Below are 26,188 nucleotides of genomic sequence, written 5' to 3' on the forward strand. Positions count from 1 at the left end.
CCTGTCTTCAGAGAGAGAGGTAGAAAAATGTAACATTTTTGGCTACAGATGAGCAATTAAATTCAAAATACTCTTTTCTGAGCATATCTTTCCAACCACAGGAAACAATACTTCAGAGTCATCAACAACATCGTCACCTTTGAGCATGAAGTATATTTGAGGTTTATTCATATTTTGAATTAGTCTGAAATGACACACTGAATCTCGAAGCTATCCATATCCCACTGAACCTTCCTTTTGTTGATGACCATGCTGTCCTCAGAGAAATAAAAAATAAGCCCTAACCGCTTCCTTCCCTAAAGATACTTAGATCATTGAGGAATACCGTCAAAGGGACAGGATGTTTCAGTTCACTGTGATCAGTTCTGGAGTGAAGGAAATCCAAGTGTTATTGATGCACATGAGAGGAACACCCAGCCCAAATGTGGGAGGTCAGAGAATACCTCTCAGCAGAAGTGGCACCATACTCTACAATTATTAGTTTACAAAGACCCTGTAGTATGGATTAACTTGGTATAGTTTTAATAAATAATTTAATTTAATTTAAATAAATTGACATAACCAATATATCTTCTCCAGAATATTAGAGAAATCTCTAACTAGGAGTGACTAAGAACACATTGAAACACATCCAATCCTCTTCTATTGTCATCCTGTTCCTTACTGTTTGTTGGTCGTTCATTTGGCAAGTCCTTATTGACAAATTGGTATGTGACAAGTGCTCTGTTAGGCATTGAAACAAAATGAAGAACAAACCAGGCTTGTTCCCAAACCTTGTAATACTATCTAATGAGAAAAATAGGCATTATACAATCACATAAACATATAGAGAAGGATAAAATGTGGTGACTTCCATAGGAGAAAGAACATAATAATATTTGTTAAAAAAGAGGACCCTCTTTCCATTACCTGCCAAGGTTGGGCACCCTGAGGATGGGACATTTGATCTGAGATCATCTTCCATTTCTAATGTAAAGGTCTCTGAATGATGACAACTTTATCCTGGTAGGTACATTCCCAAGAATGGCTTACCTCTAAGTCTAAAACACACATTCCTAACAGAAGTTATATCACCCTCAAAGGGGCAAGAATTGACTCTTGGGAAGATGAAAAAACCTAATTTTTTAATGTATCAAACACAGCTATACATGCAGTACATAAACACATACATAGTATAATTGTGGTATTAAGTTTTCATGGAAAAAGGTGGTGGCTAAAAACAAAAATGTCTAAGAAAGATCCTTAGGGGAGCAATAATGAAAAAATGGTTAAGAAACACTGGTTCAGAGTTTTTATTCAATAGTCACTCAAACAATATTTACTAAAGGCATGCTTTCAAGAAAGAACAGTTAGAGGTGCAGGGGATATAAGGGGTAAGAAAAGGGGCCCTTAAATGTTAGTGGGAAAGAAGACACAAAAGCAAACAAGGAAATAGAGAAAATAATTGCAAATTGTTATAAACACTGTGAAAAAAACACAAAGGACCTGAAACAAAATAATGGGGTGGAACCTCTTTGATTGCAAAGTGAGGGAAGGCTTTTCTGAGAAGGGCTTTGGCTTTAAAAACGGTGGTACGCTTGCTGATTTATCTCCTAATTTGCAGATCTGGGTGAAATTACGGGCAGTCCCTAATCTGTAAATTTGTATTATTTTCCTGTTCAGAAGCCTCATAACAACTTATGTGAAAGTCAAAAAGGTATATGCTTGACATCTTGACTGTGTGACTCACACCATGCTCATTAAGCTTGCCTACATTACGAGCTGCATGTGGAAACAAAGGCTGTGTGAAGACAAGGTAGTGAAGGGGTTTCCCATATGAAAAATACAGAAAGAATTATTTGAATACTAGCAAATCTACAACTTGACACTTCTAGAGAACCCAGGCACAGCCTTGGAGACATTACTCCTGAGAGACCGCAGCTGTTGGAAGATGAGCCCCAACTTCTAAAAATGTGTCGCTACCAGGATTGAGATACAAACAGCATTTGGGAAGGTAGCCACGTTCACATTTTCAGAGCTCAAAGCAAGATATGACACTAAGCTCTTCTTCTCTTTTCTGATTCTTGCAGGTCTCATCTGAGTAGCATCTTCCTGCCCTCCTTCCTGGAGATAAGTAGGGCTTTTGGTGAGACAGACTTTCCCGACCCTCTGCCCAGCCGGTGCCCATGCTTCTGTGGCTGCTGCTGCTGATCCTGAGTGAGTAGATGGGCTATAATGGGACCACGGCCTCAGTTCCTAAAGGTGACCAGGGAAAAACTCAAGGAGCTTCTATCTCTGCTTCTACTTGGGGTTCAGAGACAGCTAGCAAGGGATGGGAAGTGAGCAGAGCTGGGTTCCCAGAACAACCAAGAGGCTCCAAATGCAACCATCAGAGCAAGCCAGATATCCTGCCCTTGGTTTCTCACCCACTGCTTTTCTCACCTCATAGGAAACTTGGATTTTTTCCTTCTGCCAAACCACAACTCTATATCCCACCCTCCCTCTTAAGCCTCAGACTAAATAATTTTTTCAGATAAACAGTTGCTTCTAAAAACCTAGGCATGTGAAGGAAGGTCTACTGAGAAACATCACTTTTTTCTGGAAGTTTTAAGCCAAAATTTAATCAGAGATTGAAAAAGTGAGGGGAACAATAGGAAGCCCAAGGAACAAAAGGAGGATAAACCATTTCTGTAGTCCTTGTCTGCCTCTGCACTCAGAGAAGAGAGGGAGAGAATAAAGTGTGCCGTGTGCCGTGGCCAAGTAAATAATAGCAGAGATGAGGTCAGGCCTTGGACACAAGCCATCACGTTTGTAAAATAAATTATAGGCCATTTTCTTTGTTGCTTAGGGGCTCTGGATGATATAAAAAGAGAGCAAAGAAATGATAAGGAAAAACAAAAGAAGCGGTTGTGGTTAGGTTGTTAGAAAACATTTCAGAGAGTGTCTGATTGTCATTTTCTGCTCCCTCACAGCTCCTGGAAGAGAACAATCAGGTAAGTTTCTCCTTCTCTCTGCCCCTCTGGTCTCTGGATATTGGTCCCCTCAGCCCACACAGCCTGCCCTAACCCTTGCAGGCATGCATCCCATCAGCAATGCTGATGCTCTGGGGTCACATCTGCTACTATATTGGGTGAACAGAGCCTCCTCTGACTTTTTCAGTCTCTAGGTTTTTTTTTCCCCTACATTACCAGTATTCCTCAGAGTAGAGGAAGGAAACATTTGCAGAGCAAAGGGCAGAGGCAAGAGGCCGATGATGAAGGAATCTCATATCTGATCTCCATATTCTCTGATACATCTCCCTCTGAATGTCCAAGCTAGTGCTACTATCAAAGGACATAGAAATAGCTCCCATTCACAGAGGAAGATGCTACAGCAGAATCCTTATAAATCTCCAAAAAGAGCTCATGCCACTGCCACACCTCACTTCCATGCCTGTCAGTCAGTTGCAATTCCATACACAAGTCTGACTTCTCAAGCAGCCCTTCCTCCTCCATTTAAATTCTTTATATCCCTCCATTGTTTACTGTGTCCAACTTAAACGGAGAGTAAAGTTGCCTTCCCCATAGACTTTCAAAACTAAGAAAGACATAAAAGTAATACAAGTGAGAAAATCTTATTTATTTTAAGTGTTAACAAGTAGGAAGTAATTTTCTGGAGTCTAGAAACTACTTCTGAGGTATATACATCCCAGGTTCACCTTTATCTGGACAGAAATGTATAGGACAAGGGAATTTCAGAATCAGCCACATTCTGAGGCCTTTGCAGTGTTTGCCCAATGGCAAATCACATCTCCTGAGCTTTTCTGAGGCAATGCCAGGAACCTAAGACCTCTCCCCTATAATACCCATCTGCGCACCTCCAGGAAATGGATGAGGAAGAACAGATTCTTTCCCAGGCATTTCCCTAGGTTATTTCTGCTCAATTTTCCACCCTGGTCCTGACTGGAAATTAGCCCAGGAAAACTCCTGACTATAGGTTGGGGCTCCCCCTGTGCTGTGCCCACCTCCCATTGACCTTCCCCTGCCTTCATCTTTCTATTTCCTGTTTAGGGGTGGCCCTAAAAGCTGTACTTCTCCTCGATCCTCCATGGTCCACAGCCTTCAAAGGAGAAAGAGTGGCTCTCATATGCAGGGGAATATCACATTCCCCAGCCCAGGGAGACACGTATTGGTATCGCAATGAGAAGTTATTGAAAATAAAATATAACAAGATCCAAATTACAGAGTCTGGAAATTATCAATGTAAGACCCGAGGATCCTCCCTCAGTGATGCCGTGCATGTGGGATTTTCACCTGGTAAGGAATGGAAGGGGAGTGTCTAAAGTCAAGCCACCAGGCAGAATGTCTGAGGGCCAGGTTAATGCAGGGATCCCAGGCAGAGTTGTAAGCAGACATGGGGATATTTGATGCGCTGACCCCAGTGGGGAAAATAGAGATAGGGCAGCAGCATGACGCTGGATTGTCTATCCATCTGCCTCCAAAGAATTGTGGGTGACCCAAGGGCCATCAGGCAAAAAGGGGTTCAGGTCTGGGATTCCTCTTTTGTGAAAAAACATGTGAGGATTTCTCAAGAACATTTTCTGGGAATTGGTTCACTCTCGTAGGGCAAGGAAGAATCAGGTATTGGGGCCACATGGCAATGTGGGTAGGGGCCATTTGCAAGTGTGTATAGAACTGTGGCTCTTGCCTCATGGGTGGAAATGAAAGTGAAGGCAGAAGCAGCAGGGGATAAACTGAGTGTGCTCCTGTGCTCTTTGCAGACTGGCTGATCCTGCAGGCTTCACATCCTGTCTTTGAAGGAGACAATGTCATTCTGAGATGTCAGGGGAAAGATGACAAAAACACTCATCAAAAGGTTTACTACAAGGATGGAAAACAGCTTCCTAACAGTTATAATTTAGACAATATCACAGTGAATTCAGTCTCCAGAGATAATAGCAAATATCATTGTACTGCTACTTGTAAGAGGTTTTACATGATTAACTTTAAAGAAACTTCAAAACACCTAAATATCCAAGTTCAAGGTAATGGCTAGATTCCTGTGGATTACTGGGTTTGGTAGGGAAACTGAGGATAAAGGGAAGGTGTTTATCAGTGGTAATTTCATAAAGAGGATCCTATGGCTCAGCCATGGGAGGGAGATGGTTCCTTCTGCATGTTTCTCTATCTCCTGATGGCTGGTGCTGAGAACACAAGTGCATCTCTCTAGGAACTCTGAGCCTCACCACCCTGGGGACTATGTTGTTTCTTTTCATTAGAGCTGTTTCTACATCCTGTGCTGAGAGCCAGCTCTTCCACACCCATAGAGGGGAGTCCCATGACCCTGACCTGTGAGACCCAGCTCTCTCCACAGAGGCCAAATATCCAGCTGCAATTCTCCTTCTTCAGAGATAGCCAGACCCTCGGATCAGGCTGGAGCAGGTCCCCCAAACTCCAGATCCCTGCCATGTGGACTGAAGACTCGGGGTCTTACTGGTGTGAGGTGGAGACAGTGACTCACAGCATCAAAAAAAGGAGCCTGAGATCTCAGATACGTGTACAGAGTGAGTGTCTAAGGGGCTGCTCTTCCAGAGTCAGAGCTGGGGAGAGGAAGGCCAGTGATATCTCCTGCACCCCTAGGATGGTGGACATAACAGAGAGGAGAGTCCAGCTATTCTGGTAATCTTCTCTCTTTAAGCTCAACATTGGTCTAACAGCCCTAGAACATTTTCATCCACTTGAGTCAGGTAATAGTAATTATTGATCAGTTACTGATTGCCCAACCCTATGGGGTTACAGAGATGTACAAGATCGGTTCTCTCATGAATCAAGAGACAACTAGAAGCACAGCTGAACACATGCAGTTTTAAGAGGCCCCTGTGGTGCTTCCATTTGGTGACCTAAACGCACAACAAAATAGTCTGAAAAGGGGAAGATAAATATGAACTCTAATAGTCAGAGAAAGATATGGAGACATGGATGTAAATCTGGAGAAGTCTTGAAGAATAGGAGAAGGGTTTGGATTCTATTTTGATCTTCAAAATAGAGGATCTCCAGTGTTCTCTTTTCTTTTGTGGTTTATTGATGCATCAAAGATTCCTTAGAGATAAGTGCATATAAAATGTGACCAGAAAACATTGGGTTTACAGAGATTATGGACTTGGTGCCCACATTTCTCAAGGATGAGAATTGTTGTGGGAGTGAGAGGGATGTTGCTTCCTTTATAATCGTATACACAATTAATTTCTTATTTCCTGCTTTGGGCTTCTGCCTGCTGCACCTGCTGCTATTGGCCTATTCATGGTAGCTCCAGCCTTCCCCTTGACCTTGATGTCCCTGCCATCAGGACCTTCACATGCCATCTTGTGTTCCCCCAGGAGTTCCTGTGTCTAATGTGAATCTAGAGATCCGGCCCACCGGAGGGCAGCTGATTGAAGGAGAAAATATGGTCCTTATTTGCTCAGTAGCCCAGGGTTCAGGGACTGTCACATTCTCCTGGCACAAAGAAGGAAGAGTAAGAAGCCTGGGTAGAAAGAGCCAGCGTTCCCTGTTGGCAGAGCTGCATGTTCTCACCGTGAAGGAGAGTGATGCAGGGAAATACTACTGTGCAGCTGATAACGTTCACGGCCCCATCCTCAGCACGTGGATTCGAGTCACTGTGAGAAGTAAGTTCCGATTCCTTTCACACAGCCTCGAGTTGCAGGCCAGGGTTTAGGTTCTCTGTCAGCCACTAGGATCTCCTAAAAGAGGCATAGGGAGGGAGGGAGGGGAGGGGAATGGGGGGGGAGAGAGAGAGAGAGAGAGAGATTTAAAAGCTATCCAAGAAATGGAAAGATGGCAAAATAAGTTGAATCACCTTACTTCTTGTGGGGAAGACTGAGTGGCGATGAAAACAAAATTACCCAAGATTACCTCTCACTGTTTTGGGGAAATGCTTCTGATTGTTAGATGAGAAAAATGTGATCAGTGGGGAAACAGAAACAATCAAGGGACAAGGGACATATTCATTGCTAGGCTCTTTGAGAGAGGTTGTGCATCTGTCACAACATCAGAATCCTCTGACAGCCCTTTTGTCTCCTTCAGTTCCAGTATCTCACCCCATCCTCACCTTCAGGGCTCCCAGGGCCCACGCTGTGGTTGGGGACCTGCTGGAGCTTCACTGTGAGTCCCTGAGAGGCTCTCCCCCGATCCTGTACCGATTTTATCATGAGGATGTCACCCTGGGGAACAGCTCAGCCCCCTCTGGAGGAGGAGCCTCCTTCAACCTCTCTCTGACTGCAGAACATTCTGGAAACTACTCCTGTGATGCAGACAATGGCCTGGGGGCCCAGCATAGTCATGGAGTGAGTCTCAGGGTCACAGGTGAGCCAGATATACCCACAGCAGTTAACAGCCAATACAACAGATCATGTCTTCTCAGAAATAGCTCCACTGGGCTATTTGCTGGTTGATATCCCAATAGACTTCCCACTCTTTCTGACTCCGCCTGGGAGTTCTGGGATTCTTCCTTGTGATTACACATTTAGTAACTTAGACCATTCCTTTTTTTTTTATTCCTCTGTAATTGTCATCAGTAGCCATCCATATACCCCATTCATTTTTTTTTTTTTTTTTTTTTCTGGTAGAGGCACGAAGGCTTACCAGAATACCAAATATGTGATGGGTCAGCAATCACTGACAAAGGAAAATGGCACAGAAAGCCTTTATTTCTGAATTCCTTTGCCCAGGAAAAAATGACTGGATCATCCTTTGCCACAGTTTTCTGCCCCTATCTCGATCTAAATTCTCACTTGGTTCCCTGGATCATTAAAGTGACTCTCTTCATGGATACCCACTTCTGTGGGTTCCCTGTCAGCCACTAGGATCACAGCAGCAGGCCTCTTTCATGGCCTCCAGATTCTAAAGACCTATCTAACCTTCTCACTTTTTTCAAATGCCTTCTGATTGGGTCTCATTTAATCTGATGTTCTCAGTATCCCCTAACAAAATTTTCCTTCAGCAGAGGCACCAGGGCATCTCGTATTTCCCATGTCCAGCCCCTAAGAACAATTAGCAATGTACCCAATCATTTAGAAGAGAACCTCCAGTCCAAGTCATGGTTATCCCAAAGTGCTCAGCATTGGGAGGATGGGAGAGGGCACTGGGGCCTAGGAGAAGATGGCAAAATAAGAAAGATATGGTAATAATTGCCAGTGACACAAACCCGTACATTCTCTGGATTTTGCTATGAACTCTTGTTCTCCAATGGTTCCAGACTATTAGAACACTTACGACATTTTGGTTAATAATAATCCTTCCTATAGGCCAAACTTGGGTAATGATTTAAGGAGGTATTAAAATCTAGGAATGCCAGACAGTGTGCTGAAACAGAGACTAAAGTCTTGAACAAGAAAATACCATTTGTTTAACCTTGAATAAGTCTTCTTACTAGTCTTGTGCTTATTTTCCTCCCTTATAAAGTAATTGAGTCAGCAAATCATGGGGGTACAAGAATTCTGGATCTCACACCACTCTCCCTTAAACACGCACCCCACATATGTGTATATTAATAACATATATTTGTGTATTAATGATATACATGTACTACTGTATTAATGGGCACATTACAAAACAAACAGAAAAAATAGAAATTAAATAAGGGGCTGGGTGCAGCGGCTCATGCCTGTAATCCTAGCATTTTGGGAGGCCGAGGTGGGCAAATCACTTGAGCTTAGGAGTTTGAGACCAGCCTGGGCAACACGGAGAAACCCCTGTCTCTACCAAAAAATACAAAATTCAGTTGGGCGTGGTGGCATGCACCTGTACTCTCAGATACTTGGGAGGCTGAGGTGGGAGGACCACTTGAATCCAAGAGGTTGAGACTGCAGTGAGCCAAGATTGCCCAACTGCACTCCAGCCTAGGCAACAGAGTGACACCATGTCAACGAAAGAAAGAAAGAAAGAGAAAGAAAGAAAGAAAGGAAGGAAGGGGAGAAAGAAAATGAAATAAACAATATTTTAAAATCTTTGATTTAGAATATTTGACTAAAATTATTATAATTGAATATGCTTCATTTACTTTGAAAATCTTAGTTTACTTATGGTGGTACAATTATTTGAGGTTTGGTTCTGAGTTTGGCCTTACTCCTATTAGTTTTAGTGTCTGTTACTGCTTAAAGCTTTATCTTACCAATATATCTACATCTAAGTGGAAGCAGATCATCACTGCTGCTCTTTTAATTCCATGATACTCATTTTTCAATCCCACAGTCTAATTATGCAAGGGTTTTCATTGAAATTTGATTAATAAATTTATGTTTTTGTTGATGTTCATTAGTTGTTCTTGTAAAGTAAGTGGGAAGTGCTGCATGTTGAATTTCCTTTTTTTTTTTTTTTTTGGGATGGAGTCTTACTCTGTTGCCCTGGCTGGAGTGCAATTGCACTATCTCAGCTCACTGCAACCTCCACCTCCCAGGTTCAAGCGATTCTTCTGCCTCAGCCTCTCCAGTAGCTGGGATTACAGAGGCAGGCCACCACGCCCTGCAAATTTTGTATTTTTAGTAGAGACGGGTTTTCATCATGTTGCCCAGGCTGATCTCGAACTTCTGAGCTCAGGGAATCTACCCGCCACAGCCTCCCAAAGTGCTAGAATTACAGGCATGAGCCACCACACCCAGCCACTGCATGTTGAATTTCTATTGAACGTGTTTAAACTTTGGTTGCCATGTTCTGTTTCCATGGATTTTTAAAGGTGAGGATATAAATTTTTAAAGTTGACATACTTACATTTTCTGGTAATAAGACCACATAGAAATGTAAACATTTTTAAACAACCATTTTCCAAAATATTATCTCCATAGCATGAGTTTAGAAAAGCATTAACAATATGAGTACTGTTAAAGGTCACTTTTTAAAGTGTTTGCTAAGTATTAACATTGTCAGTAGCCACTGATCACCAAAAAGTCAACAAAAATTAAATACTAATCTTTCTTCATGGAAAAACACGTAACTTATCTTTACATTTAATTCCTCTTTTTAGAACTTTGCTACAAAATAAGTGAACTTTCAAGTGATACAAAAAGGTTTGAGGTCACTCCCCAATCTCATCACAAAGCATTGTAAATATTTTATGATTTGGCCAGGCACAGTGGCTCATGCCTATAATCCCAGCACTTGGGGAGGCAAAGGAAGGATTGCTTGAGCCCAAGAGTTTAGATCAGCCTGGGCAACTTGGTGAAACCCTGTCTTTACTAAAAATACAAAAAAATAGCAAGGCATGGTGGCACGATCCGGTAATCCCAGCTACTCTGGAGGCTGAAGCAGCAGGATCACTGAGCCCAGGAGGTCATGGCTTCAGTGAGTCATGATTGCACCACTGTACTCCAGGATGGGCAAGAGAGTGAGAGCCTGTCTCAAAAAAAAAAAAAATTAATTAATTAATTAATTAAATTAAAAAATTAAAAATATATTTTATGATTTAAATTAAAATCATCTGTAAAAACACTTAAGTAGCCAATTAAAAGGGCATTATGTTCCATATGCTGAGAGTTAACAAGCCAAGGCACTGCTGTCCCACCCTCTGTCCCTGTGTGGCCCTGCCTTCATAAGAAACCCTGTCTTATCCCATTACACAGTGTGACATCTGCCTGAGCAAGAGCACCACCATGAATATTAGTAAAGCTGAATATCTTTTTAAATTTCAAGCTCAAAAAGAAATACTCTTAAACATTCTCATATTTTCTTCTTACACACTTCAATCTGGTGTCTTATAGCCCATCTTGGAGACCACTTAAGTTGACAATAACCATGGTCTTTTTCAGTCTTCAAATTCTTTGATTTTAAGGGAATATGCATTCAGAACCAGAGGTCCCATGAGCTGTAGAAGAGGGGATGCAAGAGGTTGGAAATCTCTCTTCCCAGAATACAAAAACCCAGAGACATGGGTGAAAGGCACAGTGAGATCACAAAGCACCATACAAAAGACTCACCCCTGAGGTCCTCTGCATCCCACCCAGGTCACTTCATATTTAGAGGCTATACAGAAGGGACAAATTCAAACAATCGGTTTCAATTTAGCAGGAACTCTACACTTCCAATATCAGGACTTGGCACCTCTATCCTGTTGAAGCAGCTGGTGCTATCTTTCTTGCAGCCAGCAGATGGCTCATTTTCAAGTTTAATCATTGCCATTCAGTGAATAGTTTCCACATTCACACTCATTCCCTTTAGCCAATCTGCGATGGAAAGCAGAGCTTAAGATCCTTATCAAGCTGCCCTTGCCAATAAAGCACACAGCTTATATCTAAAGCACTACACACAGATTGGTTCATCCAGTTTTCCTCACAACTTTGCAGAACCAGCAATCTTACAGTTAACATTCCATATTAAGGGCTTTCTATTCTTCCCACTATGCCATTTCTTTAATTGTTCATTAAAATGGAAATCATTGTTGCTAGAGCTATATCTGGATATTTTTGTGACAGTTTGGTTCACTTCAGTTTTCCATTCAATCATCAATTATTGAGCATAAATTTTATATGCCAGGCAAAGTTCCAAGAGCTATAAATACAGCAGCGAACAAACAGATAATTCTCCATCCTATTGGGGAATCATATAAAACAATGATTAGATAGATAGATACATACATACATACATAAATAGAGAGATGTTAGGTAGTGCTAAATACTATGTAGAAAAATAAAGCAAGGTGATTAGGTAGAGAGTAATGGGTCCTGCCTTTAGATAGGTATGGAAGTCTCGGTCTTAGAGCTAAGATTCAGGTGAAGGAATTTTAGAAACCTTGATTTTAGTTATATTTTTATCAGTAATAATAACCAATTTTTATAGTGCTTTACATACAATATGATTTTTATTACAATAGCTTGAGATATAATGTATCATTAGCTCAGTTTTACAGAGGAATAAACTAAGACTTAGAGAAATTAAAAAGTTCTTTAAAAATCAAGCTTATAAAGCTATTAAAGGATAGAGACAGGATTGAAGCCCAGGTTCTACAGAATCCAGGTGCATGTTCCCGCAACTCAACTATGCTGCATATTCCTTTATTAAGTTCTCTTGTATACCTTCTTAAGTAAAACTGCCAGTGAACTATTTTTCCTCCCTCAGTTCCGGTGTCTCGCCCCGTCCTCACCCTCAGGGCTCCCGGGGCCCAGGCTGTGGTGGGGGACCTGCTGGAGCTTCACTGTGAGTCCCTGAGAGGCTCCTTCCCGATCCTGTACTGGTTTTATCACGAGGATGACACCTTGGGTAACAGCTCGGCCCACTCTGGAGGAGGGGCATCCTTCAACCTCTCTCTGACTACAGAACATTCTGGAAACTACTCATGTGAGGCTGACAATGGCCTGGGGGCCCAGCACAGCAAAGTGGTGACACTCAATGTTACAGGTGAGTTAGTAGTACCTGGGCTAGAGGTCACCGTTATGGTAAATGAAACAGTTATCTGACCGATTGCACAAATTCTACCAATACCAAGGAGGTTTTGTACATGCACACCAAGGCTTCAGACTTCTGGAGATTGGTACTGATCTTATATGGGAGAGGGAAAGGAAATACATTTTAATCTTAGATGCTGGCAAATACATTTCATGTGCTTTTGAAAACTATGGTTTTCAAAATTACAAATGATGCTACAGGAGGAATCAGAAACCGGAACATACCCACCCTACTCGCATGATTTTGTCTATATCCAAAACCTGTGCCACTGGAACTCAAGTACAGCTCCCTCCACTCAGGAACTTCCAGGAGCAGAACAGGCCTTACCACTGTGGGAGTCACGGGGCTGGTGCTCAGCATCCTCGGCCTTGCTGCTGCTGCTGCTCTGCTGCATTACGCCAGGGCCCGAACGAAACTAGGTGGGTGTCTAGGTCCTACCTTGTGATGTGATTTTGCCGTTGCTATAATAATTTGAAGTTGTCTGGTGCACCCTATAAAGGTCAATTATTCCCTTCCAAGTACTAGGCCCTCAGTTCCACTACTCACTGTCACTCTGTAGGCAATTGTAGCAAAAACAATAGAATAAACTTCTCAATAAAATTTTTACCTCATGTGTTTAATTTGAGATTTATATTAGGTAGCAGAGTTTTGCTTCCAATTAAAAATTAGAAAATTAATTAACTCATGTTCTATCTCCCTAAGAAAGTCCTTCATTCGTAACAAAAAATAAATAAATCATCATAGAGGTGACCATAAACTCCGAGATATATTTGAATACCAGCTAAATATAGTGAAATTCGATAAAATAAATAAAGAACGCCAAAAATGAGATTAAAAATTCAATTTCCAATTGTTGCTAGTATATAGAAACACAACTAATTTTAATATTAATTTTATATCCTGAAATCTTGCTAGACTCACTTATTAGTTCAGTATCACTTTTGTAGATTTCATCAGATGTTCTATATAGATGATCATGTTGTCTGCAAAGAAAGATAGTTTAACTCTTTCCTTTCCAATCTTAATTTCTTTTACTTCTTGTTCTTGCTTAATTGCACTGGTTAGAACCTCTTGTACAATGTTGAGTGCAAGTGGTGAGAGAAAATATTCTTATCACATTCCAGATCTTAGGGCAAAAGTATTCAATCTCTCCCCATTACAGATTACTTTAGCCGTGGGTTTTTTTCAATGCTGTTTATCTGGTGGAGGAAGTCCCTCCTATTCCTAATTTGCTGAGAGATTTTACACAAATAAGTTTTTGTAAACTGATTTTTCTACATTTATTGAGATAATAATGAGATTTTATTTTTTAGTCTATTGATAAGGTGAATTTTGAATGTCAAAGCAGCCTTATATTTCTGGGGTCAACCCAACTTGGTCATGATCATTGATTTGATTTGCTAAAAGTTTGCAAAGGATGTTTATGTCCATGTTTATGAGGAATATTGGTTGTTAGCTTTCATTTCTAGAAATGCCTTTTTATGATTTGGTCTCAAAGGAATACTCACTTAGTTACCACTTCCAGAATTTTTCATTCCTTTTTATATAGCCATATTTTCACCTGGTATCAATTTTGTTCTGCCTGAAGGACTTTTTCTTTTTTTTAACATTTCTTACAGTATGACTGTCTGCCAGTGAATTTGATTGATAAGGTTTCTCAATTCCTCTATATCCTTACTGATTTTTTGTCTACCTGATCTATCAATTATTGAGATAGAGGAATTAAAATCTTTAACTGTAATTGTGAATTTATCCATTTCTTCTGCAATTCTATCAAGTTTTGCTTCCAAAATTTGGAATTGCTCATTATTAGGTGGATAAGTGTTTAGAATTTTCATGTTTTTGATGAATTATCCACTTTATCCTTATGAAATGACCCTCTGTATCCCTCGTTGAATCACTTACTGTGAAACAGTCTTTGTCTAATATTAATATATTAATATAATTAGTGTTAGCATGTGATTTTTTCCATCCTTTTGCTTTTAGCCTATTTGTACCCCTATATTTAAAGTTAATTTTAATAGATAGCATGCAGCTAATTCTTGTGGGTTTTGTTTAGTTTAATATTATAGTCTGCCTTTAAAATGAGGTGTTTAGACCATTTACACAAGTGTTATTATTGATAAGATTAGGTTTCATGTCTATTTTGCTATTTGTTTTCTATTTTTCACATCTATTTTTTGCTTTACTTTGACTTATTTTTGGAATAATTGATTTTTTAATTCTACTTTACTTCCTTTGTTAGTATTATAGCCATAACTTTTTTAAAATTTTCAATTTTTATTTTAGATGTAAGGGGTAAACGTGTGGATTTGTTACATGGTTATATTGCATGATATTAAGATTTGGGGTACAGATCCTGTCACCCAGATAGTAAGCATAGTACCCAATAGGTAGTTTTTCAACTCACGCATTCCTCCCCGTCTCCCCCATCTAGTAGTCCACAGTGTCTGTTATTGCCAAGTTTATGTCCATGTTTGTTCAATGTTTAGGTCCCACTTATAAGTGAGAACATGTGGTGTTTGGTTTTCTGTTCTTGTGTTACTTGGTTTATGATTATGGCCTCTAGTTAAATCTATGTTGCTGCAAAAGACAGGATTTCATTTTTTTATGGCTGCATAGTATTCCATGGTGTATATGTGCCACATTTTCTTTATCCAGTCTAACACTGGTGGGCACCTAGGTTGATACCATATCTTTACTATTGTGAATAGTACGGCAATGAACATATGAGTGCATGTGTCTTTTTGACAGAATGATTTATTTTATTGTGGGCGTATACCAATAATGGAATTACTAGGTTGAAAGGTAGCTCTATTATAAGTTCTTTGAGAAATCTCCAAACTCCTTTCCACAGTGGCTAAACTAACTTAAATTCCCACCAACAGTGTATAAGCATTCCCTTTTCTCCTCAGCCTCACCGGCACCTATTGTTTTCTGACTTTTAAATAATAGCCATTCTGACTGGTGTGAGATGGTATCTGATGGTGGTTTTGATTTCCATTTCTCTGGAGATTAGTGATGTTGAGCATTTTTTTATGTTTGTTGGCCACTTGTTTGACTTCTTTTGAGAAGTGTCTGTTCATGTCCTTCACTTATATTTTAATGGGGTTATTTGGTTTTTGCTTGTTTATTTGTTTAAGTTCCTTACAGGTCTCAACATTAGACTTTTGTCAGATGCATAGTTTCCTAATATTTTCTCCCATTCTATAGGTTGTCTGTTTACTCTGTTGATAATTTCTTTTGCTGTGCAGAAGCTCTTTAGTTTAATTAAGTCACACTTGTCAATTTTTGTTTTTGTTGCAATTGCTTTGGGAACTTAGCCAAAAATTCTTTGCCAAAGCTGATGTCAAGGAGTGTATTTCCTAGGTTTTCCTCTAGGAATTTTATAGTTTGGAGTCCTACATTTAAATCTTTGATCCATCCTGAATTAAGTTTTGTATATCGTGAAAAGTAGGGGTCTAGTTTCAGTCTTCTGAATATGGCTAGCCAGTTATCCCAGCACCATTTATTGAATAGAGAGTAATTTCCCCATTGCTTCTTTTTGTTAGCCTTGGCAAAGATCAGATGGTTGTAGATGTGAATCTTTATTTCTGAGTTTTCTATTCCATTCCGTTGGTCTATGTGTCTGTTTTTGTATCAGTACTATACTATTTTGATTACCGTAGGCTTATAGTATAGTTTGAAGTTGTGAGGTATGATGCCTCCAGCTTTGTTGTTTTTGCTTAGGAATGCTTTGGCTATTTGGGCTCTTTTTGGTTCCATATGAATTTTAAAATAGATTTTTCTAACTCTGTGAAGAATGATATTGGTAATTTGATAGGAATAACATTGAATCTGTAAATTTCTTTGGGCAGTATGGTCATTTTAACAATAGTAATTCTTCCAATCTATGAGCATGCAATGTTTTTCCATTTATTTGTGTTGTCTTTATTTCAGCATTTTTTTTTAATTTCTCTCAGAAACCTTTCACCTCCTTTGTTAGCTGTATTCCTAGGTATTTCATTTTCTTTGTGGCTATTCAAAATGGAATTGTCCCATTGATTTAACTCTTCACCTGACTTTGTTGGTGTATAGAAATGCTACTAGTTTTTGTACCTTAATTTTGTGCCCTGAAACCTTACTCTTGGCAGAGTCTTGAGGGTTTTCAAGGTAGAGACTCATGCAGTCAGTGAAAAGAGATAGTGTGACTTATTTAGCTATTTGGGTGCCTTTTATTTCTTTCTTTTGCCTGGTTGCTCTGGCTAGGACTTTCAGTACTATCTTGAATAGGCGTGGTGTTAGTGGACATGCATAGTTGTGTCCCTTTTTCATTAATTAAAAAAAATTTTTTATTTCTGCATTAATTTTGATCTTCACCCAGGAGTTATTCAGGAGTAAGTTGTCTAATTTCCATGTATTTGTTAGTTTTGAGAGATCTTCTTGATATTTATTTCTATTTTTATTGCGCTGTAGTCTAGGAGTGTACTTGGTATGATTTTTTTAAAAAAATTTATTGATATCTGCTTTATGGCCCAGCATATGGCTGATCCTAGGATATGTTCCACATGCAGGTGAGAAGAATGTATATTCCATAGTTGCTGGATAGAATATTCTGTAGATGTGTGTTAGGTCTATTTGGTCAAGTGTCAAGTTTAAGTCCAGAGTTTCTTTGTCAGTTTTCTGCCTCGATGATCTGTCCAACTCTGTCAGTGGGATATTGAAATCTCCCACTATTATTGTGTGACTGTCCAGGTTTTTTTGTAGATCAAGAGGAACTTGTTTTATGAATCTGGGTGCTGAAATGTTGGGTGCATATATATTTAGAATAGTTAAGTTTTCTTGTTGGAAGCAATAATTATGTGTTTTGTTACTCTGGTAATTGCTTTAGGGCTTATACATCTTCAACTTATTGCTATTTTCACGTGATATTATATTACTCATAGAAGGCTAGTCACACCTCCTACTTCCAAAATTACTTTTCTTTTCTTCCTCTCATTGTTTATCTGGGATGCCATTTTCTAATCTATAACATACTAAAAGAAGACATTTGAATCTCAGTGTTGAGGTTGTCAGTCAGCACAGCACCAGGAGAGAAAACTGACAATCATTTCACATGATCCATGTGAATAGAAGCCCAGGTGGTCTGTCCCCTAGACTTAGGGGAAGTGTTATTTTAAATAACAAACTCACTAAGGAATTAGGATAGTTCACCAAGCAGAGGGTCTGTGCTCATCTTTTCTCAAAATCTTGCTTACTGTACTTCCTCATAGCAAAGTCTCCCTTCTCATCATTGACAAGACTTCTCAGGAAGAAGCTCAGACCTTCTACAATTTTTCTAAAAGTTAAGGGCTCTGCTCCTTGCCTGAGTGAATCACTCCTAAAAGGAATGATAGGTTTATTGACTCTATAGTAAATCTGGCTGTGTTGAAATTCCAGTAATAAAACTTGCCAACTTGATATTGGGCAAATAAGTTAAACTCACTAAACTTCAGTTTCTTCATCTATGAAGTGGTTATAATAATGACAGTATCTACCTTTTAGGTAGTATGACACAACCTAGGTAACTGCTTAGCACAGTGCTGGCCCATATGTCTTCAAGGAATATTAGCTTGTATAATAAATAGCCACCTGTCTAGGTCTCAGTTTTCTCTTTTACAGATAAGGAGATAGACTGACTCCCAGATACATTCTGGGTCTGAGCTAGCCACCCACAGAAAAGATACTGGTTATTGACTGATGTGGATTGTGATTGCTCTGAGGAGATTCAGGACCAGATCCTGATCATACCCCTCTAGCTTAACTCAGGAGGCCCACTACCTGAGGAATAGGGAGTTACTCAGTTATTTTTCATGAGAGTCAAGGCTGGTATGTTTATTTTGAGCAATGATTTGTGTTCTCTAAGCCAATGAGAACGATTAGAGCCACAGATTTTAAAAAGGCAAAGGACAAGGATGGGAACCTGGATAAGGCTTGTATTGGGGCAAGGCTGAAAGATTCAATATTTCATTGATGATGGAAACTTGCCATATTTTTAAGTCTGATAGATTTGGCTTCAAGGATAGAATTCTAACAGGTAATCACCTATTAGAAAATTGTCAATTTGTTATTTTTAAGTCCTCAAAGTACATACTTTGTTCAGTTGTTTAACAAATCTTTGCTGAATATTTTTAACTGCTAAGCATGATATTAGGAATACAAAAAAAAATTTAAGATGAGGTTTACCACCTCAAGTAGCACATCCTTTCATGAAAGAGAGAATTAGAGGCAAATAGAAATAAATAATTACAAAACAATATAGTAATTTTAATATTACATGGTCTTATGTGCATGGAGACAGTTTACTTAATCCAGACTGTTGGCATCAGGGACAGCTCTTGAAGAAAGATAAATTGGAGTTAGCCAAGTGAAAGAGGAGAGAAGAGGTGTGGAAAAGCCATTACATACCCAAACGATTTGCAGTTCGGTGTTGCTGGAATAGACTTGCAGGGGTGAGGGGTCACAGTTAGAGAAAGAGAAGGTAGAGCTTATCATGGTAGTCCCATTGATTCATATTAGTGAAGGAATTCTGTATCAATTTTGAGCATCCCTTGGCCCCTCTAGGCCTCAGTCTCCTTGTCTCCACCTTGTAGAGCTGCAGTCAGGATGAAGAAGTGGGTTTGAGGGGAGCACCTGACCCAGGTTTTGACCTACTCAGTCACAACTACTTAGAGTTGCTATTCACCTATTACTGATTGAAAAATGATTCAGAATAAGTGTGATTCTGGGCAAATGCCTTTCAAGGCCCCACCTTCCTCGCCTATAACATAACATAGGGGGAGTAAGGAGGGTGGAACTGGATAATCCTTGAAATTTGCCGTAGCTTAGATCTAGAATGAATCTGATTTCTAGGAAAAAATGTTCTAACAGAGAGTTCATTATCTACACAGCTCACTTACCACCAACTTTCCTTTGTTTGTTTTGCAGAAGGACTTTCCGCCACTGGAACATCTAGGTGAGGTCTCTGCTTCTTGTGCTGCCAATATTTTCATGATTTATTTATATGCACAAGACTTGTTTATGTTTTTTTAAAATTTGAATGGATTTCCTAGTAGCATTTTTACATTCTTACAAAATAAAAAAGTAGATATAAGTGAATGTCACTTTCACTTATATTTGTGAACGATATTCCCTGTCTACTTAAACACAATATATGTTATTGGCTATCTATGTTAATTTATCTACTTTCTTAAATGTGTTCCAGCAGAGATTTGACCACTAATGTCTTAATGGCATTACCTTTCATAGGGCTATGTTATTGGCTATCTATGTTAATTTATCTACTTTCTTAAATGTGTTCCAGCAGAGACTTGACCACTAATGTCTTAATGGCATTACCCTTCATAGGGCTACAGTGCATTCATTTCCTTCTTCCTCATTCTTCCACTCATTTGGGAAATTATTATTGAATGCTGGCAATGTTCAATTCACAATATTAACTGCAGAAGGAAATGAAATTGGAAAAAAATCCACTTTACTTGAAGAGCTCACATGGCATCTTGCAGGAAAGGTAGATTATTGTAATATGAGGTGGAAAACTGAAAGGGACCTTTTAAAAAACACAAGGTTTAAGTTCTGTAAGAATGCAGAGGTCTTTGCGTATCAGTGTTTAATCATTTACATCTTCAAAAATAACATTTAAAATTAGTCAAATATGAGTTTTTGCCTTTCAAAGACGCCCTGAGGCTGCTGGCCCTCTGGCCTTGCCTTGGCTGTCCTGTTTTGTAATGCTTCCCTGGGCTTCATCTTGTGCCATACATCTTCTGACACTTTATTAATAAATGGTGCTGGGAAAACTGACTAGCCATATGTAGAAAGCTGAAACTGGATCCCTTCCTTACACCTTATACAAAAATTAATTCAAGATGGATTAAAGACTTACATGTTAGACCTAAAACCATAAAAACCCTAGAAGAAAACCTAGGCAATACCATCCAGGACATAGGCTTAGGCAAGGACTTCATGTCTAAAACACCAAAAGCAATGGCAACAAAAGCCAAAATTGACAAATGGGATCTAATTAAAGAACTTCTGCATAGCAAAAGAAACTACCATCAGAGTGAACAGGCAACCTACAAAATGGGAGAAAATTTTCACAACCTACTCATCTGACAAAGGGCTAATATCCAGAATCTACAATGAACTCCAACAAATTTACAAGAAAAAAACAAACAACCCCATCAAAAAGTGGGCAAAGGATATGAACAGACACTTCTCAAAAGAAGACATTTATGCAGCCAAAAAACACATGAAAAAATGCTCATCATCACTGGCCATCAGAGAAATGCAAATCAAAACCACAATGAGATACCATCTCACACCAGTTAGAATGGCAATCATTAAAAAGTCAGGAAACAACAGGTGCTGGAGAGGATGTGGAGAAATAGGAACACTTTTCACTGTTGGTGGGACTGTAAACTAGTTCAACCATTGTGGAAGTCAGTGTGGGGATTCCTCAGGGATCTAGAACTAGAAATACCATTTGACCCAGCCATCCCATTACCGGGTATATACCCAAAGGATTATAAATCATGCTGCTACAAAGACACATGCACACGTATGTTTATTGCGGCACTATTCACAATAGCAAAGACTTGGAACCAAGCCAAATGTCCAACAACGATAGACTGGATTAAGAAAATGTGGCACATATACACCATGGAATACCATGCAGCCATAAAAAATGATGAGTTCATGTCCTTTGTAGGAACATGGATGAAACTGGAAACCATCATTCTCAGCAAACTGTCACAAGGACAAAAAACCAAACACCGCATGTTCTCACTCATAGGTGGGAATTGAACAATGAGAACACATGGACACAGGAAGGGGAATATCACACTCCGGGGACTGTTGTGGGGTGGGGGGAGGCGGGAGGGATAGCATTAGGAGATATACCTAATTCTAAATGACGAGTTAATGGGTGCAGCACACCAACATGGCACATGTATACATATGTAACAAACCTACACATTGTGCAGATGTACCCTAAAACTTAAAGTATAATAATAAAATTTTTAAAAAAAAGATCCAAGCAGAAGAAGACACAATATTTTTACTTGAATCATGCTGGACTGGAGGACTTCCTAAATACTGATTTCCTTGAAATTCTCTGTAACCCACAGATACTTTTTAATCCATTTTCTCTCCCCCTCTTTCACAGTCACAGTCCTAGTGAGTGTCAGGAGGCTTCTTCGTCCAGGTTTTCCAGGATAGACCCTCAAGAGCCCACTCACTCTAAACCACTAGCCCCGATGGAGCTGGAGCCGATGTACAGCAATGGTGAGGACTTCCTGGGGGCAGAAGGCTCTAGGGAGGAGCCAGGGAGGGAAGAGGGATTGAGCGACAGCCCATGGCCCTGTCACAAATTTAAAAATGACATTCCTAACATTACACTGGGAATAGAAGTTGGTTATAAATTTGGTGATTGGGAAGTAGAGTCTAGAATATGAGCTCTTGACTGCAACCAACTATGATATCTTCTCTCACAGTAAATCCTGGAGATAGCAACCTGATTTATTCCCAGATCTGGAGCATCCAGCATACAAAAGAAAACTCAGGTGAGATGCCTTTCAGGCAAATAGAAGTGAGGTGGCAGTGTTTTGTTGAAACTGGCAAGGGGTCTTTGATCAGAGTTATTTCAAATACAAGCCCAACACACAAGGCATTACTTGCCTCCCATATTGTCAGTTGTAGAATCTATCCATTTCTTCTTACCTTTACACACTGCCACCATGATCCCATAAATTCTTTGAGGACAGACACTGTGACTTTTTCACTAATGTATTCACAGCATTTAGCTCAACGCTTGGAAAACTGTAGGCCCCCTAAAATACTGTTTGAATTAATGGGTGAATAATCAAATGTGGAGACAATTGTCATTCTTTTAACTGGTCTCTTTATTTCTACTACTGTTCTCCTCCAGCCTTCCCACGATCTATTTCCAGCATGATCCCTTTGAGGTGCTCTATTGTTCACATCAGTGCCTAGATTAACTTCCCTCAATGACACCCATTCCAAAGCATGATCTTTGCCTTCTTCACGCTGGCTCCTCCTGCAAGCTTTGCCTAATGTTCTTCCTCTAGCTATACTGAACTCTTGGCATCTTTATGCTTGGTGCTCATGTTTCTTACTGGTCCTGAAATGTCCTTGCCTCTAGTCTACTTGGTGACCCCTACTCATATTTCAAGACATAGATCAGGTAACACAATGAAACTCACACTGATGCCAACTACCCTTTCCATATTCTAATCTGGGAGGAGCCATTTATTCTTTATGGCAACAACATAGTTCAATATGTATTTCTGTCTTGGTGCCCATAATACTTGTTGCATTTATTTCTATGTCCATTTCTCCCCTTCAAAATTATAGAATTCTTGATCACATGAATTGAATTTCTGTCATTTCTTTTTTTTTTTTTTTTTTTTTTTGTGAGATGGGGTCTCATTCTGTTGCCCAGGCTGGAGTGCAGCAGTGCGATCTTGGCTCTTTTCAACCTCTGCCTCCTGGGTTCAAGGGATTCTCCTGCTTTAGCCTCCTAAGTAGCTGGGATTACAGGCATGCATCACCATGCCCAGCTAAATTTTGTACTTTTAGTAGAGACAGAGTTTCACTATGTTGTCCAGGAGTTTCTGTCATTTCTATCTCCTTATACCTTACCTAATGCCTAATAGAAGGCATTGCTTAATGAATGCTTATTGGCTGCACAAATAAATAAAAGAGATACAAAGCCCCTTGGAAAGGTAGAAAACACACACACACTAAATTTTCTCAATGCTCCAATGCAACTCTTTGGCTTCCTGGGAAATTGTCTTGTGGACTTAGAATGCTGGTCTCCTCTCTGGCCTCTTCCAATTTCCCTGTGCAAGTGAAATGACTCATATCTGCCTCCTTCTCCCAGAGGATCAACACAGCCATAGAAGTCTACAGTGGATTGGGGGTGGGTGCCCCTCTGGGGTTATAATGAGCCAGAGGAGCAAGAAGGAAATTGCCATGAAAATAGTTCTGGGCATTTGGTGGGCAGAGGAAAGTCTTTATTAGTGTTTGTGCTTGGGGCAGTACTTTTTCTATTTGGGTTTGGAAGAATCCAACAGAGGAAACAGTCAAGAGATCAAGCAAATCAAGAAGATTGGCTTGGAGTACTTTTTCTATGTGGGTTTGGAAGAATCCGGCAGACGAAACAGCAAGAGATCAAGCAAATCAAGAAGACTGGCTTGGAATGCAGTGTGCATAGGTTATAAGTTGGAATATACTGCCCACAGTTTAATACTTTTCTTTGCTACTCCTACCCAACAGCTAATTGTCCAACGATGCATCAAGAGCATGAGGTGAGTCACATTTCTTGGCTTTCTTTCCTCTCTGGCCTTCCTCTCCTGTATTTAGGTACTTACCTTTTGTGTTTTTTTCTACCAGGAACTTACAGTCCTCTATTCAGAATTGAAGAAGACACACCCAGATGACTCTGCAGGGGAGGCCAGCAGCAGACACAGGGCCCATGAAAATGATGAAGAAAACTATGAGAATGTACCACGTGTATTACTGGCCTCAGACCACTGGCCCCTTACCCAGAGTGGCCCACAAGAAACAGCCTGCACCAGTTTTTTTTCTGTTCTCTCCAACCACACATCATCCATCTCTCCAGACTCTGCCTCCTACGAGGCTGGGCTGCAGGGGATGTGAGGCTGTGCAAAAGGTCTGCAAATCTCCTCTGTGCCTGAGTCTGTGTGTTCCCCAGGAAAAGAGTGGGCAGCCTCTGAGCAAGCACTGTGTTATTTTCACAGTGGAGACACGTGGCAAGGCAGGAGGGCCCTCAGCTCCTAGGGCTGTCGAATAGAGGAGGAGAGAGAAATGGTCTAGCCAGGGTTACAAGGGCACAATCATGACCATTTGATCCAAGTGTGATCGAAAGCTGTTAATGTGCTCTCTGTATAAACAATTTGCTCCAAATATTTTGTTTCCTTTTTTTGTGTGGCTGGTAGTGGCATTGCTGATGTTTTGGTGTATATGCTGTATCCTTGCTACCATATTGGGAACAGCCAAAAGAAGTTATAGAACAAGATTTTAAGGTGACTCTATCTGAAGTGTATTTTTGTACTTATAGGGTGACATTCCCAACCAAATTACCCTAGTTATGATTAAAAATAACCTCAGCATTTCATTAAAGACTCTGCTAGTTTAATATGTGACCTCTATCCCCACTGCAAAGACCTTATGTGTAAAGAATCACATTAATTGTAATTTTTGCTTCGTGACATAGTCTCATCATTTTCCATGCATGATAGATTTCTAGTCAGTCAGTTTTATTCTTAAAAGCACCCATTAACCCGAGACAATAACCTACTATATCTATGTGGCTTCTCCCATTCTCTTCCTCTACCTCACTCCATCTGATAAAAAACCATTCTAAATATCATGTTCATTATTCCCATGCTCTCCTATTTCTATCATATTAATGTATCTATGTGTTTTCCTTAAATATGTTTTATATTAGTTTTAACTATAAGTTAAAGACCATATTGTTGTAGATAATTTTTTTTAGTATTCTCCCTTCATGTTGTATTTCTAAGATTCATCCATATTGTTGCGTGTTGCCATAGTTCATTTGTTTTTATTGCTGTTTAGTATTTACTTGTGTAAAATATCTGCCTTAATGTTTTCCTAGCTATCACTATCAAAAACTCTTTCCACAGTGTGTTGAATTTTTAATATGACAAAAATGAAAATGTACCAACAATTTTTAGTGACTTCACCTCCATTCTGAAATCCTGATGTTTCCAAATATCTCTGAACACCTCAAGTCCTAGGGACAACTGAGATTATATTAACATTAATCTCTGAATGTTGCCAATTCTAGGCCTTCACTTGGTTCATGTAGGAACACCAAGTCCCTTTCAAAGCACCACATCTTCTTCTAATCAATATTTCTTGGAGTCCCTAGGGAATGTCTTACATGCATTCAAACAATCACCATTTCTGGAGATACACAACAGGGTCACCATAAACTCTGCTACCCTTAGGTTCCATCACTATGGAAGCTGAGTTTCACCAGAAGGCACTTTTGTCCTCCATTACGACCAGCAAAGCCAGCTAAGCCACAGCTGCTGGCCTCAAAAAATGTGATGATCAATCCACACTGCTCCCACTGGCCTCTGTTACCCTTATCCTGGCCTTTGAGAGCAGGGCACGATGTCCTGCCTATACTGAGATGCTGATCTCTGCCAGTTCATGTTCATATTGGTATTAAAATTTTAAGGTCCCTTGAAGAGGGAGGAGGCAAATGTCTCTGTCTTCTATGTGATACACTCTGCTTTTTTTTTCTCTATGGTAAAAATATGTAAACCAGTTTTGGGTACCAACCAACAGGCTGTACATGGAGGCTCTCCTCCTTTCTAACCCTGCTGCTGATTTGGAATTACCTTGCCAAGTGCCTTTGTGCCTTATAGTGAACTTTCTCTAAGGGACTTGTCATCTCTTATCATTGTTTATCCATTTTCTAGATTCTGAACCTAATAAAGGACAAAATTCAAGATTTTCCATGTCTTTGTAACACTTAGCCCTGGGCAAATCAGAGTATGTGAGTGGAAGGAGGGGTGAGCCCTAACTGTACATCTCGGATATAACAAAAGTGCAAATTCTGATTGCCCTGTAAAATGAATTATTCTCATGCATTGCTCTACTTGACTTTTCCCTTTGAATTCACAACTAAAAACCCATAGCCCAGAAATCTAAAAAACAGTAATTTTAGTGGAGCTTTTGAAAATAAAAGACCATTGGAAAAAGTA

The 26,188-nt window shown here is 39.8% G+C and overlaps 1 protein-coding gene and 1 long non-coding RNA gene across 3 annotated transcripts; one reads left to right on the top strand and one right to left on the bottom strand.

Annotated features, from left to right (window-relative positions):
- The first annotated feature begins 1,878 nt into the window (after nucleotides 1-1,878).
- Nucleotides 1,879-26,188, top strand: FCRL3 (Fc receptor like 3). 2 transcript variants are annotated; one of them, XM_054527487.1, is made up of 15 exons: nucleotides 1,879-2,196; nucleotides 2,952-2,972; nucleotides 4,029-4,274; nucleotides 4,739-5,002; nucleotides 5,237-5,521; nucleotides 6,335-6,622; nucleotides 7,041-7,319; nucleotides 12,063-12,341; nucleotides 12,689-12,808; nucleotides 19,335-19,362; nucleotides 21,571-21,689; nucleotides 21,899-21,967; nucleotides 23,703-23,734; nucleotides 23,820-23,930; nucleotides 25,904-26,188. In XM_054527487.1, exons 1-15 carry the CDS (start codon nucleotides 2,166-2,168, stop codon nucleotides 25,958-25,960), a joined length of 2,229 nt encoding a protein of 742 aa, XP_054383462.1. In that variant the 5' UTR covers nucleotides 1,879-2,165; the 3' UTR covers nucleotides 25,961-26,188. The 2 variants fall into 2 exon arrangements, with proteins under 2 accessions (XP_054383462.1, XP_063583340.1); XM_063727270.1 differs by having other exon boundaries at nucleotides 7,023-7,319; nucleotides 23,820-26,188.
- On the bottom strand, nucleotides 6,017-7,227 carry LOC129049191 (uncharacterized). Its single transcript, XR_008512047.1, has 2 exons — nucleotides 7,066-7,227; nucleotides 6,017-6,697 (listed from the first exon to the last, which is right to left on the bottom strand). It is a non-coding gene; the product is annotated as an uncharacterized LOC129049191 (long non-coding RNA).

The sequence above is a fragment of the Pongo abelii genome, chromosome 1, assembly GCF_028885655.2.
Source record: "Pongo abelii isolate AG06213 chromosome 1, NHGRI_mPonAbe1-v2.0_pri, whole genome shotgun sequence".
In the NCBI taxonomy this organism is placed as follows: domain Eukaryota; kingdom Metazoa; phylum Chordata; class Mammalia; order Primates; family Hominidae; genus Pongo; species Pongo abelii.

Excerpts from the sequence above, each read along its gene's own strand:
- FCRL3 (XM_063727270.1), top strand. The coding sequence starts at position 2,166 with ATGCTTCTGTGGCTGCTGCTGCTGATCCTGA. Across the intron at positions 5,003-5,236 it reads CCTAAATATCCAAGTTCAAG|AGCTGTTTCTACATCCTGTG; the intron begins GTAATGGCTAGA and ends TCTTTTCATTAG. Across the intron at positions 19,363-21,570 it reads TCCGCCACTGGAACATCTAG|TCACAGTCCTAGTGAGTGTC; the intron begins GTGAGGTCTCTG and ends CCTCTTTCACAG.